The 16678-nt window shown below is 44.9% G+C and overlaps 1 protein-coding gene across 1 annotated transcript in view; it reads right to left on the bottom strand.

The window, feature by feature from the left end:
- LOC121547935 (pro-neuregulin-3, membrane-bound isoform-like) overlaps positions 1–15720 on the bottom strand; it is a 472942-nt gene extending 457222 nt beyond the window's left edge. The window contains exon 1 of the mRNA XM_041859343.2: positions 13667–15720. Within this exon, the coding sequence (XP_041715277.2) occupies positions 13667–14429 (763 nt within the window). The 5' untranslated portion in view covers positions 14430–15720. The remainder of the gene's footprint in view (positions 1–13666) is intronic.
- Positions 15721–16678: the final 958 nt, after the last annotated feature.

The following is a 16678-nucleotide window of genomic DNA, read 5'->3' as shown; positions in this document are numbered from 1 at the left end:
GTATTCAGACCCCTTGAATTTTTCCACATTATGTTACATTAGATTCTAAAATGGGTTAAATAATTTTTCCACTCATCAATCTACACAGAATACCCCATAATAACAAAGCGAAAACAGGTTTTTAATTAAAAAATAAACGTATTTTAATACGAATTCAGACCCTTCTCTATAAGACTCGAAATTGAGCTCAGGTGCGTCCTGTTTCCATTGATCATATTGGGCTCCCGAGTGGCGCAGCGGTCTAAGGCACTGCATCTTGGTGCTTGAGGCGTCACTACAGACCCCCTGGTTCGATTCCAGGCTGTATCACAACCGGCCGTGATTGGGAGTCCCATAGGGCGGCGCAAAATTGGCCCAGCGTCGTCCGGGTTTGGCCGGTGTAGGCCGTCATTGTAAATAAGAATTTGTTCTTAACTGACTTGCCTATTTAAATAAAGGTAAAAAAAAATAAAAAATCATCCTTGAGATGTTTCTACAAATTGATTGGTGTCCACCTGTGGTAAATTCTATTGATTGGACATGATTTGGAAAGGAACACATTTGTCTATTTAAGGTCCCACAGTTGACAGTGCATGTCAGAGCAAAAACCAAGCCATGAGGTCAAAGGAATTGTCCATAGAGCTCAGACAGGATTGTGTCGAGGCACAGATCTGGGGAAGGGTACCAAAAAATTTGTGCAGCATTGAAGGTCCCCAAGAACACAGTGGTCGCCGTCAATCTTAAATGGAAGAAGTTTGAAACCGCCAAAACTCTTCCCAGAGCTGTCCGCCTGGCCAAACTGAGCAATCGGGGGAGAAGGGCTTAGTGAGGGAGGTGACCAGGAACCCGATGGTCAGTCTGACAGAGCTCCTGAGTTCCTCTGAGCAGATGGGAGAACCTTCCAGAAGGACAACCATCTCTTCAGCACTCCACCAATCAGGCTTTTATGGTAGAGTGGCCAGACGGAAGCCACTCCTCAGTAAAAGGCACATGACAGCCCTCTTGGAGTTTGCCAAAAGACACCTACAGGACTCTCAGACCATGAGAAACAAGATTCTTTGGTCTGATGAAACCAAGATTGAACTCTTTGGCCTGAATACCAATCGTCACGTCTGGAGGAAACCTGGTACCATCCCTACGGTGAAGCATGGTGGTGGCAGCATCATGCTGTGGGGATGTTTTTCAGGGGCAGGGAGACTAGTCAGGATCGAGGGACTGGGAGACTGCCCAGAGAGCTCAGGACCTCGGACTGGGGCGAAGGTTCACCTTCAAACAGAACAACGACCCTAAGGACACAGCCAAGACAATGCAGGAGTGGCTTCAGGACAAGTCTCTGAATGTCCTTGAGGGCCCAGCCAGAGCCCGGACTTGAACCTGATCGAACATCTCTGGAGAGACCTGAAAATAACTGTGCATCCAACCTGACAGAGCTTGAGAGGATCAGCAGAGAAGAATGGGAGAAACTCCCCATATACCGGTGTGCCAAGCTTGGAGCATCATACCCAAGAAGACTCAAGGCTGTAATCGGTGCCAAAGGTACTTTAACAAAGTACTGAGTAAAGGGTCTGAATACTTATATAAATGTGATATTTCAGTTTTTAATACATCTGCTAAAATTTCTAAAGACCTGTTTTTGCTTTGTCATTATGGGGTATTGTGTGTGGATAGATTTTTTTTTAAAGCATTTTAGAATAAGGCTGTAATGTAACAAAATGTGGAAAAAGTCAAGGGGTCTGAATACATTCGGAATGCACTATACATGATAGCTTGAGGACAAACAGGACCAAAGTAAAATGGTATGAGGAAGTTTAAAATGGTGGTTGATGAGGCATCTACTGTCCCTCGCTACCCTCGGTCTGCATCCCAAAGGGTCCTCTATTCCCTACATAATGCACTACTTTTGACTAGAGCCCTACTGGCCCTGGTCTAAAGTAGCACACTAAATAGGGAATAGGGTGCCATTTGGGACGTAGCCTCGCGACATAGTTTCTCGGTCTCCACCTCCCATTCTCTTTTTTTCTCTTTTTTTCTTTTTCTGTCTCTATCTCCCTCGTTCCCTTTCTGTCATCTTCATCTTTTAATAATCCCTATTTTCACTCTCTCTCGGTATCTCCCTCTCCTCTCCCTCTTTTTCTCTCTCAGTATCTCCTTCTCCTTTGTTATACATCCCACTCTCTCGCTCTTTCCCTCAGTATTCCCCCCTCTCTCATAACTCCCTCTCCTGCTTTGAGAGAAGAATATAGATCACAGGGCTGGTATAGTACCTTGATGGTCCCAGCCCCTCTCCTAGGTTGCCTGAGCTAGATGCCGCACAACTTCCCTTATCTTCTTACAAAGTATCAGGTAATGCTATCATTGTTTAGAATTACTTGGTAAGATATATGTCGCTCTGATAATCCGCACAGCGCCTAGCCAGCTCATGACTGACCCTCGCGAGCAAGCAGAACTTGTCTGAGGAAAAACAAGAGGGGCCTCAGAGGCAGGAAGGCAAATCTGAGCCTGACCTCCCTACACAGTAAAATCGCAAGAGTTAATTCAAATTCTATGGAATCAAATTGAACAATATTTTGGGGGTTATATGGTCCCACCCCCATTTTGTGTTAAAACTACTCTGGTCATGGTGTTGATATATAAAACAACACAAAATGGAGTAAATATCCAACTCTCAGAGAGTTTCTTAAATTTAAAGCCAATTGTTATTTTACTATTTTCAGCTTCGTTTTTTAACAACTCCCTGACCATTTTACACTTTTCTGTGTTGTTTTGAATTAACAATCAACTCCAGCAGAGTACATTTCTCTTTCGGTTTACTTCCTTCGAGTTATAACGGTGTAAAGCCTTATTTGAATATTTCTTAATGTGTCATGTTATGATGGTTTGCAATGTGATACCCAATCTCTATTGGAATCCGACTTACAGGAATATATCCAGCACTTTCACATCACCCACAATTTACATATAAAATACCTGTCTAGTAGGGATGAAAATACAGTACATGGGGACTACCTATAGTGCCTTGCAAAAGTATTCATCCCCCTTGGCGTTTTTCCTATTTTGTTGCATTACAACCTTTTGCTATAAAGCCCCTAAATAAGATCTGGTGCAACCAATTACCTTCAGAAGTCACATAATTACTTAAATAAAGTCCTCCTGTGTGCAATCTAAGTGTCACATGATTTGTCACATGATCTCAGTAAATATATACCTGTTCTGAAAGGCCCCAGAGTCTGCAACACCACTAAGCAAGGGGCACCACCAAGCAAGCGGCACTATGAAGACCAAGGAGCTCTCCAAACAGGTCAGGGACAAAGTTGTGGTGAAGTACAGATCATGGTTGGGTTATAAAAAAATATCAGAAACATCCCACGGAGCACCATTAAATCCATTATTAAAAGAATATGGCAACACAACAAACCTGCCAAGAGAGGGCCACCCACCAAAACTCACGGACCAGGCAAGGAGGGCATTAATCAGAGAGGCAACAAAGAGACCAAAGATAACACTGAAGGAGCTGCAAAGCTCCACAGCGGAGATTGGAGTATCTGTTCATAGGACCACTTTAAGCCGTACACTCCACAGAGTTGGGCTTTACGGAAGAGTGGCCAGAAAAAAGCAATTGCTTAAAGAAGAAAATAAGCAAACACGTTTGGTGTTCACCAAAAGCCACGTGGGAGACTCCCCAAACATATGGAATAAGGTACTCTGGTCAGATGAGACAAAAATTGAGCTTTTTGGCCATCAAGGTTAAACGCTATGTCTGGCACAAACCCAACACCTCTCATCACCCCGAGAACACCATCCTCATAGTGAAGCATGGTGGTGGCAGCATCATGCTGTGGGGATGTTTTTCATCGGCAGGGACTGGGAAACTGGTCAGAATTGAAGGAATGATGTATGGCGCTAAATACAGGGATATTCTTGAGGGAAACCTGTTTCAGTCTTCCAGAGATTTGAGACTGGGACGGAGGTTCACCTTCCAGCAGGACAATGACCCTAAGCATACTGCTAAAGCAACACTCAAGTGGTTTAAGGGGAAACATTTAAATGTCTTTGAATGGCCTAGTCAAAGGCCAGACCTCAATCCAATTGAGAATCTGTGGTATGACTTAAAGATTGCTGTACACCAGCAGAACCCATCCAACTTGAAGGAGATGGAGCAGTTTTTCCTTGAAGAATGGGCAAAATTCCCAGTGGCTAGATGTGCCAAGCTTATAGAGACATACCCCAATATACTTGCAGCTGTAATTGCTGCAAAAGGTGGCAAAATTAGTTATGCACGCTCCAGTTTTCTGGTTTTTTTTTGTCTTATTTCTTGTTTGTTTCACAATAAAACATATTTTGCATCTTCAAAGTGGTAGGCATGTTGTGTAAATCAAATGATACAAACCCCCCAAAAATCCATTTTAATTCCAGGTTGTAAGGCAACAAAATAGGAAAAATGCCAAGGGGAGTGAATACTTTCACAAGCCACTGTACAACATGTCAACTGGAACAACTGTCTCGCTAACAGTGCAGTCCAACCACTTCCAGATTGGATTAGTTTAGAAAAATGTATGTTTCTTATCTTTGTGTAGCATAAGATCAACAATAATCGATGTACATGCGAAAACACAGCTATTTAAAAATCAACCTGCAACAGAACATGCTGGGAAATGTGACAATGAGGTCCCTCCCACATCTGTGGATAACGCCATAGATTTAACTCCCCGTCTCTGGTTACTCTTAATGGAGTTAAAAGTACTCTGTCCCAATCAACTACCGTTATTAACAATAAGTCCAGGAAGCGTATCACTCTCTTGAGCACGTGTCAAACTCATTCCATGGAGGGCCGAGTGTCTGCGGGTTTCCGCTCCTCCCTTGTACTTGATTGATCAATTAAGGACGCTAATTAGTAAGGAACTCCCCTCACCTGTTTGTCTAGGTATTAATTGAAAGGGGGGAAAAAACAACAACAGACACTAGGCCCTCCATGGAATGAGTTTGACACCCCTACTCTTGAGGATTAAGAGAACTCCCAGTAGAGTCAATATAACCTTTTTTTTTTTCACACTGTGATTTCAACTATCCTTAATTTACTGTGTGTAGAGAAATAAACAGGATTTATTTATTTTTTAACCTCCCTACACGGTCCACTGCCCAATCAGGGATACATGAACAGCTGGGAACATGAAAAGCACAGGGCTAACGTGTCAGAAAACATAAAGTCAGACTATTTCAGTGTGACATCCAGATTCTCCTGTGTGAACTCCTTGTTTGTGTTTATTCGTTTCTTGTGTCACCGCCATCTGTCGTTCCATATATGTGCTCTCCTACCTGGGAAAATTCCACTCCAGAATGCTGGCTTTTGACTTATAATAAATAAATAATATGCCATTTAGCAGATGCTTTTATCCAAAGCGACTTACAGTCATGCGTGCATACATTTTTATTTTGTGTATGGGTGGTCCCGGGGATCGAACCCACTACCTTAGCATTACAAGCGCTGTGCTCTACCAGCTGAGCTACAGAGGACCACAGTGTGAAGCTACAGAGGACTTCACACTGTAAGGTGTCCGTGGGATTTCAATGATGTTTCAGTGAAGGAAGAGTCCCCCAATCCCCTACTACACTTATCAGAGAAGCGGGCTTATGGCCAACGACTTTCAGATACAATGTCTTACTGTCTCCCACACACACTTGCAGTGCTACATCCACTCCTTGGTTTCTTAAATAGGGCCAATGATGCTCTGTACAAAAAGCCTTGCTAGACACTTTGGCAAAAGAGAATCAAGGCTGAGAAAAAACGTAAGTCACAGTGTGTGTGCGTGTGTAAATGTGAGCTTACATCTGTGTGTGCTTGCATGCGTAATGCAGTATTTCTACGATTAAAGAGATCTAATTGAAAAGATTCAAAGATAGAAAGTGAAGGAGAAAGAGCGACAGAAATAGACAGGAGTAAATAAATTGAGGTATAAGACAATGATGTGGAGAGAATGAGCGACCTTCACCAAGACGGAGGGGGAAAGAGGAAAAGAACAGATGAAGAATGGAACCATGTGAGGTTTCAGTGAATACGTCCGAAATGGCACCCTATTCCCTATTGTGCACTACTTTTGTCACAAGAAGTGAACTATAGAGGGAATAGGGTGCCATTTGGAATGCAGCCAGTGAAATACACTACAGGTCAAAAGTTTTAGAACACCAACTCATTCAAGAGTTTTTCTTTATTTTTTACTATTTTCTACATTGTAGAATAATAGTGAAGACATCAAAACAATGAAATAACACATATGGAATCATGTAGTAACCAAAAAAGATTTCAACAAATCAAAATATATTTTATATTTGAGATTCTTCAAATAGCCACCCTTTGCCTTGATGACAGCTTTGCACACTCTTTGCATTCTCTCAACCAGCTTCATGAGGTAGTCACCTGGAATGCATTTCAATTTACAGGTGGGCCTTGTTAAAAGTTAATTTGTGGAATTAATGCGTTTGAGCCAATCATTCGTGTTGTGACAAGGTAAGGGGGTTTACAGAAGATAACCCTATTTGGTAAAAGACTACGTAAATATTATGGCAAGAACAGCTCAAATAAGCAAAGAGAAACGACAGTCCATCATTACTTTAAGACATGAAAGTCAGTCAATACAAAACATTTCAAGAACTTTGAAGGTTTATTCAAGTGCAGTCGCAAAAACCACCAAGCGCTATGATGAAACTGGCTCTCATGAGGACCGCCGCAGGAATGGAAGACCCAGAGTTACCTCTGCTGCAGAGGATGTTCATTAGAGTTACCAGCCTCAGAAATTGCAGCCCAAATAAATGCTTCACAGAGTTCAAGTAACAGACACATCTCCACATCAACTGTTCAGAGGGGACTGTGTGAATCAGGCGTTCATGGTTGAATTGCTGCAAAGAAACCACTAATAAAGGAAACCAATAATAAGGAATGACCTGCTTGGGCCAAGAAACACGAGCAATGGATCGGTGGAAATGTGTCCTTTGGTCTGGAGTCCAAATTTGAGATTTTTGAGACGCGGTGTGGGTGAACTGATGATCTCAGCATGTGTATTTCCCACCATAAAGCATGGAGGAGGAGGTGTTATGGTGTAGGGCTGCTTTGCTGGTGACACTGTCTGTGATTTATTTAGAATTCAAGGCACACTTAACCAGCATGGCTACCACAGCATTCTGCAGAGATATGCCATCCCATCTGGTTTGGGCTTAGTGGGACTACTTGTTTTTCAATAGGACAATGACCCAACACACCTCCAGGCTGTGTAAGGGCTATTTTACCAAGAAGGAGAGTAAAGGAAATCACACTACAAACAATCACCCTCATGCTCTTAAGGAAATTGAGAATGTCATGGATACATTAGAACTAGTAGATACAGTGAGGGAAAAAAGTATTTGATCCCCTGCTGATTTTGTACGTTTGCCCACAGACAAAGAAATGATCAGTCTATAATTTTAATGGTAGGTTTATTTGAACAGTGAGAGACAGAATAACAACAAAAAAATCCAGAAAAACGAATGTCAAAAATGTTATAAATTGATTTGCATTTTAATGAAGGAAATAAGTATTTGAACCCTCTGCAAAACATGACTTAGTACTTGGTGGCAATCACAGAGGTCAGATGTTTCTTGTAGTTGGCCACCAGGTTTGCACACATCTCAGGAGGGATTTTGTCCCACTCCTCTTTGCAGATCTTCTCCAAGTCATTAAGGTTTCGAGGCTGACGTTTGGCAACTCGAACCTTCAGCTCCCTCCACAGATTTTCTATGGGATTAAGGTCTGGAGACTGGCTAGGCCACTCTAGGACCTTAATGTGCTTCTTCTTGAGCCACTCCTTTGTTGCCTTGGCCGTGTGTATTGGGTCATTGTCATGCTGGAATACCCATCCACGACCCATTTTCAATGCCCTGGCTGAGGGAAGGAGGTTCTCACCCAAGATTTGACGGTACATGGCCCCGTCCATCGTCCCTTTGATGCGGTGAAGTTGTCCTGTCCCCTTAGCAGAAAAACACCCCCAAAGCATTATGTTTCCACCTCCATGTTTGACGTTGGGGATGGTGTTCTTGGGGTCACATGCAGCATTCCTCCTCCTCCAAACACGGCGAGTTGAGTTGATGCCAAAGAGCTCCATTTTGGTCTCATCTGACCACAACACTTTCACCCAGTTCTCCTCTGAATCATTCAGATGTTCATTGGCAAACTTCAGACGGGCATGTATATGTGCTTTGTTGAGCAGTGGGACCTTGCGGGCGCTGCAGGATTTCAGTCCTTCACGGCGTAGTGTGTTTCCAATTGTTTTCTTGGTGACTATGGAACCAGCTGCCTTGAGATCATTGACAAGATCCTCCCGTGTAGTTCTGGGCTGATTCCTCACCGTTCTCATGATCATTGCAACTCCACGAGGTGAGATCTTGCATGGAGCCCCAGGCCGAGGGAGATTGACAGTTCTTTTGTGTTTCTTCCATTTGCGAATAATCGCAACAACTGTTGTCACCTTCTCACCAAGCTGCTTGGCGATGGTCTTGTAGCCCATTCCAGCCTTTTGTAGGTCTACAATCTTGTCCCTGACATCCTTGGAGAGCTCTTTGGTCTTGGCCATGGTGGAGAGTTTGGAATCTGATTGATTGATTGCTTCTGTGGACAGGTGTCTTTTATACAGGTAACAAGCTGAGATTAGGAGCACTCCCTTTAAGAGTGTGCTCCTAATCTCAGCTCGTTACCTGTATAAAAGACACCTGGGAGCCAGAAATGTTTCTGATTGAGAGGGGGTCAAATACTTATTTCCCTCATTAAAATGCAAATCAATTTATAACATTTTTAACATGCGTTTTTCTGGATTTTTGTTGTTGTTATTCTGTCTCTCACTGTTCAAATAAACCTACCATTAAAATTATAGACTGATCATTTCTTTGTCAGTGGGCAAACTTACAAAATCAGCAGGGGATCAAATACTTTTTTCCCTCACTGTATATGGAGGCTTAAATATCCTGATTTAGTGAGATATACATGGCGGAGACTCAATCAAGCTAGTCGTCTTGAATTCTTTCTTATGTCATTCTCATTGGCACCAAAAGTTAAAAAAGTGTTGATAGGGGACAGAATGCGGTCGGACCATCATATAATTGCATGTGGGGAGAACAAGTATTTGATACACTGCCGATTTTGCAGGTTTTCCTACTTACAAAGCATGTAGTGGTCTGTAATTTTTATCATAGGTACTCTTCAACTGTGAGAGACGGAATCTAAAACAAAAATCAAGAAAATCACATTGTATGATTTTTTAATAATTAATTTGCATTTTATTGCATGACATAAGTATTTGATCACCTACCAACCAGTAAGAATTCCGGCTCTCACAGACCTGTTAGTTTTTCTTTAAGAAGCCCTCCTGTTCTCCACTCATTACCTGTGTTAACTGCACCTGTTTGAACTCGTTACCTGTATAAAAGACACCTGTCCACACACTCAATCAAACAGACTCCAACCTCTCCACAATGGCCAAGACCAGAGAGCAAGGACATCAGGGATAAAATTGTAGACCTGCACAAGGCTGGGATGGGCTAAAGGACAATAGGCAAGCAGCTTGGTGAGAAGGCAACAACTGTTGGCGCAATTATTAGAAAATGGAGGAAGTTCAAGATGACGGTCAATCACCCTCGGTCTGGAACTCCATGCAAGATCTCACCTCGTGGGGCATCAATGATCATGAGGAAGGTGAGGGATCAGCCCAGAACTACACGGCAGGACCTGGTCAATGACCTGAAGAGAGCTGGGACCACAGTCTCAAAGAAAACCATTAGTAACACACTACACCGTCATGGATTAAAATCCTGCAGCGCACGCAAGGTCCCCCTGCTCAAGCCAGCGCATGTCCAGGCCCGTCTGAAGTTTGCCAATGACCATCTGGATGATCCAGAGGAAGAATGGTCTGATGAGACAAAAATATAGCTTTTTGGTCCAAACTCCACTCGCCGTGTTTGGAGGAAGAAGAAGGATGAATACCACCCCAAGAACACCATCCCAACCGTGAAGCATGGATGTGGAAACATCATTCTTTGAGGATGCTTTTCTGCAAAGGGGACAGGACGACTGCACCATATTGAGGGGAGGATGGATGGGGCCATGTATCGCGAGATCTTGGCCAACAACCCTCTTCCCTCAGTAAGAACATTGAAGATGGGTCGTGGCTGGGTCTTCCAGCATGACTATGACCCAAAACACACAGCCAGGGCAACTAAGGAGTGGCTCCGTAAGAAGCATCTCAAGGTCCTGGAGTGGCCTAGCCAGTCTCCAGACCTGAACCCAATAGAAAATCTTTGGAGGGAGCTGAAAGTCTGTATTGCCCAGCGACAGCCCCGAAACCTGAAGGATCTGGAGAAGGTCTGTACAGAGGAGTGGGCCAAAATCCCTGCTGCAGGGTGTGCAAACCTGGTCAAGACCTACAGGAAACGTATGATCTCTGTAATTGCAAACAAAGGTTTCTGTACCAAATATTAAGTTCTGCTTTTCTGATGTATCAAATACTTATGTCATGCAATAAAATGCTAATTAATTACTTAAAAATCATACATTGTGATTTTCTGGATTTTTGTTTTAGATTCCATCTCTCACAGTTGAAGTGTACCTATGATAAAAATTACAGACCTCTACATGCTTTGTAAGTAGGAAAACCTGCAAAATCGGCAGTGTATCAAATACTTGTTCTCCCCACTCTCTCTCTCTCTCTCTCTCTCTCTCTCTATATATATATATATATATATATATATATATATATATATATATATGCGAGAAAAAAAACATGGGGGATTGGAAGTGATGCAGACAATTACATTGATGGAAATTACCATCTATCTGAAATATTAAAGCTGATCTACCCCCTAAAAAAAAAAAAAGGAGAGTGATGGATTGCTGCATCAGATGACCTGGCCTCCACAATCCCCCGACCTCAACCCAAATGAGATGTTTTGGGATGAGTCGGACAGAAGAATGAAAGAAAAGCAGCCAATAAGTGCTGTCATCAAGGCAAAGGGTGGCTATTTGAAGAATCTCAAATATAAAATATATTTTGATTTGTTTAACACTTTTTTGGTTACTTCATGATTCCATATGTGTTATTTCATAGTTTTGATGTCTTCACTATTATTATACAACGTAGAAAATAGTAGAAAATTAAGAAAAACCCTTGAATGAGTAGGTGTTCTAAAACTTTTGACTGGTGCTGTATATAAAGTGTAATATTGTGATGCAAACTCAAAATTGAATACATTTCCACTCTATATCTGACATGGTACAGGTGTGTTCTTTTTTTTAAAGACCATAACCATGTATGTGATGTATATACTTTCGTTTCAAAGTAGCTTTGTTTAAGACTACCAAGAAACACTTTGTGACCCTGATTTAGCCCACTGCAGTAAAAGGTTAATGTACAAGTCAAAGGTAAAGGTCAGGGGAAGGAATTCAAGTGCTCTCAGATTACTATTCAGCCACAGTGTGAATGCCATTGTGTTACACGAGTGCCTCCTTTCATGACGTTAGAGGAACTCATCTTTATACATATTTAGACTATGGTTTATACAAGGTAGCCTTTTGAGGGGGGGTTTCTTCAGCAGCAGCAATACATTAATGTATGGTCCTAACCAACTGTGCTATTTTGTGTATATTTCCTATTGTTTGTAACTTATTTTCGACATAATGTTGCAGCTACCGTCTCTTATGCCGAAAGAGCTTCTGGATATCAGAACAGCGATTACTCACCTTGAACTGAACGAGTCCGACGCAAAGGATATACTGCTTCTCCGAGACCAGACCCAAATCCCAGTCATTCGCGTGAAGAAAATACGGAAATACAGGGGTCGGAGATCGGGGTGCCGTGTGAGAATTTGTCGGCGAGTGGGTAACCCGCCTCTACCATCTGTTCTATTGGCCAACGTGAAATCACTGGAGAATAAACTGTATGATCTCCGTTCGAGACTATCCTACCAACGGACATTAAAAACTGTAATATCTTATGTTCCACCGAGTCGTGGCTGAACGACGACACGGATAATATACAGTTGGCTTGGTTTTCCGTGCATTGGCAGGACAGAACAGCTACGTCTGGCAAGATGAGGGGTGGGGGTATGAGTCTATTTCTCAATAACAGCTGGTGCGCGATGTCTTATATTAAGGAAGTCTCGAAGTATTGCTCACCTGAGGTAGAGTACCTCATGATAAGCTGTAGACCACACTATCTACCAAGAGAGTTTTCATCTATATTTTTCATAGCCGTCTATTTACCACCACGAACCGATGCTGGCACTAAGACCGCACTCAACAAGCTGTATAAGGCCATAAGCAAACAAGAAAATGCTCATCCAAAAGCGGTGCCCCTAGTGGCTGAGGACTTTAATGCGTGTGATCACGCTCTCCGTAGCTGATGTGAGCAAGACCTTTAAACCATGTCAACATTCACAAGGCCGCGGGGCCTGACAGATTACCAGAACGTGTACTCAGAGCATGCGCAGACCAACTGGAAAGTGTCTTCACTGACATTTTCAACCTCTCCCTGACCGAGTTTGTAATACCTACATGTTTCAAGCAGACCACCATAGTCCCTGTGCCCAAGAAAGCGAAGGTAACCTGCCTAAATAACTACCGCCCCGTAGCACTCATGTCGGTAGCCATGAAGTGCTTTGAAAGGCTGGTAATGGCTCACATCAACACCATCATCCCGGAAACCCTAGACCCACTCCAATTCGCTTTCCGCCCCAACAGATCCACAGATTATGCAATCTCAATCGCACCCCACGCTGCCCTTTCCCACCTGGACAAAAGGAACACGTACGTGAGAATGCTGTTCATTGACTACAGCTCAGCGTTCAACACCATAGTGTAGACCCTGGGACTAAACACCTCCCTCTGCAACTGGATCCTGGACTTCTTGACGGGCCGCCCCCAGGTGGTAAGGGTAGGCAACAACACATCTGCCACGCTGATCCTCAACACGCGGGCCCTTCAGGGGTGCGTGCTTAGTCCCCTCCTTTACTCCCTGTTCACCCACGACTGCATGGACAAGCACGACTCCAACACCATCATTAAGTTTGCTGATCACACAACAGTTGTAGGCCTGATCACCGACAACGATGAGACAGCCTATAGGGAGGAGGTCAGAGACCTGGCAGTGTAGTGGCAGGACAACAACCTCTCCCTCAACGTAAGCAAGACAAAGGAGCTGATCGTGGACTACATGAAAAGGAGGGCCAAACACGCCCCTATTCACATCGACGGGGCTGTAGTGGAGTGGGTCAAGATTTTCAATTTCCTTGGTGTCCACATCACCAACAAATTATCATGGTCCAAACACACCAAGACAGCCGTGAAGAGAGCACGACAATACCTTTTCCCCCTCAGGAGACTGCAAAAATGTGTCAAAGACTCCAGTCACCTAAGTCATAGACTGTTCTCTAAATATTTTCTAAACTCTATTTCTTGAACTGCATTGTTGGTTAAGGGCTTGAAAGTAAGCATTTCACGGTAAGGTCTACACGCATGTGACAAATACATTTGATTTGATTTGATTGGGCACCAGCTCCACCAGCTCTCCAATGCAATCAGCCAGACAGAACAAACGTTAGAGCTCTTGTGAAACACTCTATATCATTTGCACACACAGACACAAACAAACCCTCCCTTTTAGAAAAGCAGACTTACGTGTTCTGAAGCGGTGGTGTGGGCGTGTGGCGGGACCTTTCTCAGAGCGTCCAGGGTCCCAGTGCCCGGTGGGCTTGGCTGGGGGAGATGGTGGAAAAGTTGGTGGTAGCGCCTTGGTTGTCGTGTTGGCGATAGCGGTTGTGCTAGTGGCTTTGGTGGTTGTGAAGGTTGGACCGGATCGCGAGTTCGGGGGGTCCTTATCCTTCCGACCGTTGGCTGTGCCGCCTACCCGCCGTACCGTGGTGCTGTGCGGCGTCACTTCTTTAACCCCGGGCGGGGGAAGTCGTGTGGTGCGGGTGCCACTGCCGACCCGGTTGTGGAGGTGTGGGGCCGAGTGGTTGGAGGGCAGACCAAATTGAGTTCTCGGGGCTGGGACCGTGCCGTTGGCTGCTAGAGGGGTGGTGGAGACCACCGCTGTGGTGGTGGTCTTCATAGTCGTGGTCATAGTGTCTGGTTGCTTGGGTGGAGCGCTGGGTTCAGAGAGAAAGATGGGGTCCTGCCCTATGCCCTTGGCATCCACTAGGTCCGTGGGCACATAGTCTTGAACGGAGCCCACTACAATCCATTTGAGTAGCATGAGACTGAGGCCCAGGCCCACGAAGCCCATCACCAATGGCACTGCACACAGCCAGGTCTGCTGGCGGTGCCACACCGCACAGGGCCCACAGCGAAGAGGCCCCGGGGCCTCAGGGGAGGCCTGTTCGCCCCTGGGTTCCTCCAGGGTCATGGCCCCCAGAGTGCTCGCTCCCGAGCGCTCACTCATCCTGCTGATGCTGTCAAAGGTCAGCGAGGGGATGGGGCACGGAACCAATACTGGGCATCTTACCAATTCACCCACACAAAATTCCTACATTTATACCCACACACAAATGGACACAAGAGAGCACCCACAGACATGTACAAGTAATTACAAGCCAAGCAGCTCATACGGATGCACATGTAAGCAAATATACACTCCCTCTGGCGCTGAGCTAGCTAAGTACACACACAAACAAACACAGACACACACATACACACACACAGGTTGGACACGGGTAGGTGAGAGTGCTGAACGGCGGGGCAAGCCTTGCTGTAGTTAGGTGGAAATGAAATGACGGTAAATCCCAAGATGCTTTACTCTCCCGTGAGAAAAAATGCAGAAGAAAAAGGCAGGCAGGAGGGTATCGATCCATGGTGTGGCAATTTTCAGACCAGAGCTGTACATCCCGTTTGTGTCTGTCAATGAGAAACAAGCCAGGAAAGGCAGCAACCCTCCTCTGCAGCTCCAACCCGCTGCCTCTCAATGGCACTCTGATCCACGTCCTATTTATTTATTTTATTTTTTATTTTTTAATGCTCCAGTCCAGGGGCTTCCTCTGCAGTCTTCTTCCCTGTTTTGGGTCAGCCTCCGCTTCCCCTCACTCTATGCCCAGGACTGTGCAGCGGTGCTTTAGCAGGAGTGGCCGATGGTAATCTTACATGAAGAGAGCCAGATAGAGAGCGAGAGTGAGGGAGAGGATTTGTCGGGATGAGGCTGGCAGGACGGATGAGAGGGGGGGAGGGGGGGTTAAATCCAACTGATGCCCATCAAATACCTTTCCCCTCAGATCTCCCGGATTGTCCGTCTTTCTCCAGCTGTCTGTCCACTGCTTGTCATTGTGGTAGAAAAATGTGAAAGCCTTGGCTACTTGCTTGCTGCCTCAGAACTCTACATTGGCGGCAGTGTTGAGAGCAGGAGTGCGAGCGACAGAAAGGGAGAGAGATAAAGAGCAAGAGGAAGAAGGGAGGGGGAAAGTGCTGCTCTGAAAACTGATGCGGCTGCTGTTGTTGAAGGCTGCAGACTGGGAGAGAGAGATTTGCTCACTCCGCTGTGAGCAATGTGGGTTCCGCAGCTCACAACCAGCGCTTTCCTCCCTTCCACTGTCTGCAGGACTCCAGACTGACAAACAACTGCCCTATCCCTTCTACGACACACTGCGTGCATGCGTACACCCGTGTAAGTGTGTGCGTGTGAAAGCGAGACAGAGACCACACTGCCTTCCCTATCACTGTCAAATCTAAGAGCAAGAGAGAGAAAGAGAGAGGAGGCAGAGATCCTGGAGACAAGCAGGCAATGCACAACACGCTGTGCGGAGGAGAGAAGAGCTGCCACAGACACCCCGGGGAACAGAGAGAGGGGAGGGAGGAGAGAGAGGGGGAGGGAGGCAGGGAGGCGCTACATCCCCGGGTCTCCCACCAGCAGTGCCGGAGAGAAACAAACCAAACATTGGGCTCATAATTTATGGGCGGGTTTAAGCCCTCCTTCAACCTGATTTTTCGGCTCACAGTCGATGAAACACTCATTTTACAGTTCCCATGAGACCCCAGTGCTAGGCAGATGCCTTATCAGCAGGGCTTTGCTGCTATTTCCCTGTGACTGACTGTCTGACTAATCAGGAACCTGGAATAAACAAACATGCATAAAACATTCAAGTGAGCCATTGCACCAGTCCAAAAATATTTGTCTTGCAGTCGAGGAAGGGAGCGTAAAAATGTAGGAGGGCGAATACAGTAATAATAAGGGTTCACGTCCAGTCGAGAGAACAGGGGTGTGTGTGTGTGAGAGTATGAAAGAAAGTGTGTGGGAGAGTAGAGGAACGGGGATGGAGAGAGAGACAGGTTAGAGAGAAGTATGAACAAAACATGTTTGTGCTCCCTTCAAGAGGCTTACATAAGGATTCAAATTCAAGACTCTAACAATTAGACACCAAGTTTACCCAACACAGTAAACATCAACAATCAAGTCATCAGCATGATCGGCTTAAAGTTCGTAGAACACATGAATGGCTTTTTCATGTGTTCATATCTACTCCTGTCCCCCCGCCTCCTAGTCTGATGGACAACAAACTTTAAGTATTCCTGACTTCAGAGTCTGGAAAGGCTCCTTGATGTTGTAGGCACGATTCATTGATAATGAAGGCAGATATGCTTTTTTACTAATTGGTTCTCTTCTGTCTCTCACTCAAACACCCACATGGTCACAGCCCACGAGCG

Source organism: Coregonus clupeaformis, chromosome 31 (genome assembly GCF_020615455.1).
Source record: "Coregonus clupeaformis isolate EN_2021a chromosome 31, ASM2061545v1, whole genome shotgun sequence".
In the NCBI taxonomy this organism is placed as follows: domain Eukaryota; kingdom Metazoa; phylum Chordata; class Actinopteri; order Salmoniformes; family Salmonidae; genus Coregonus; species Coregonus clupeaformis.
The sequence above is the reverse complement of the archived record's forward strand: the minus strand, read 5'-3'. Positions and strand labels throughout refer to the sequence as shown.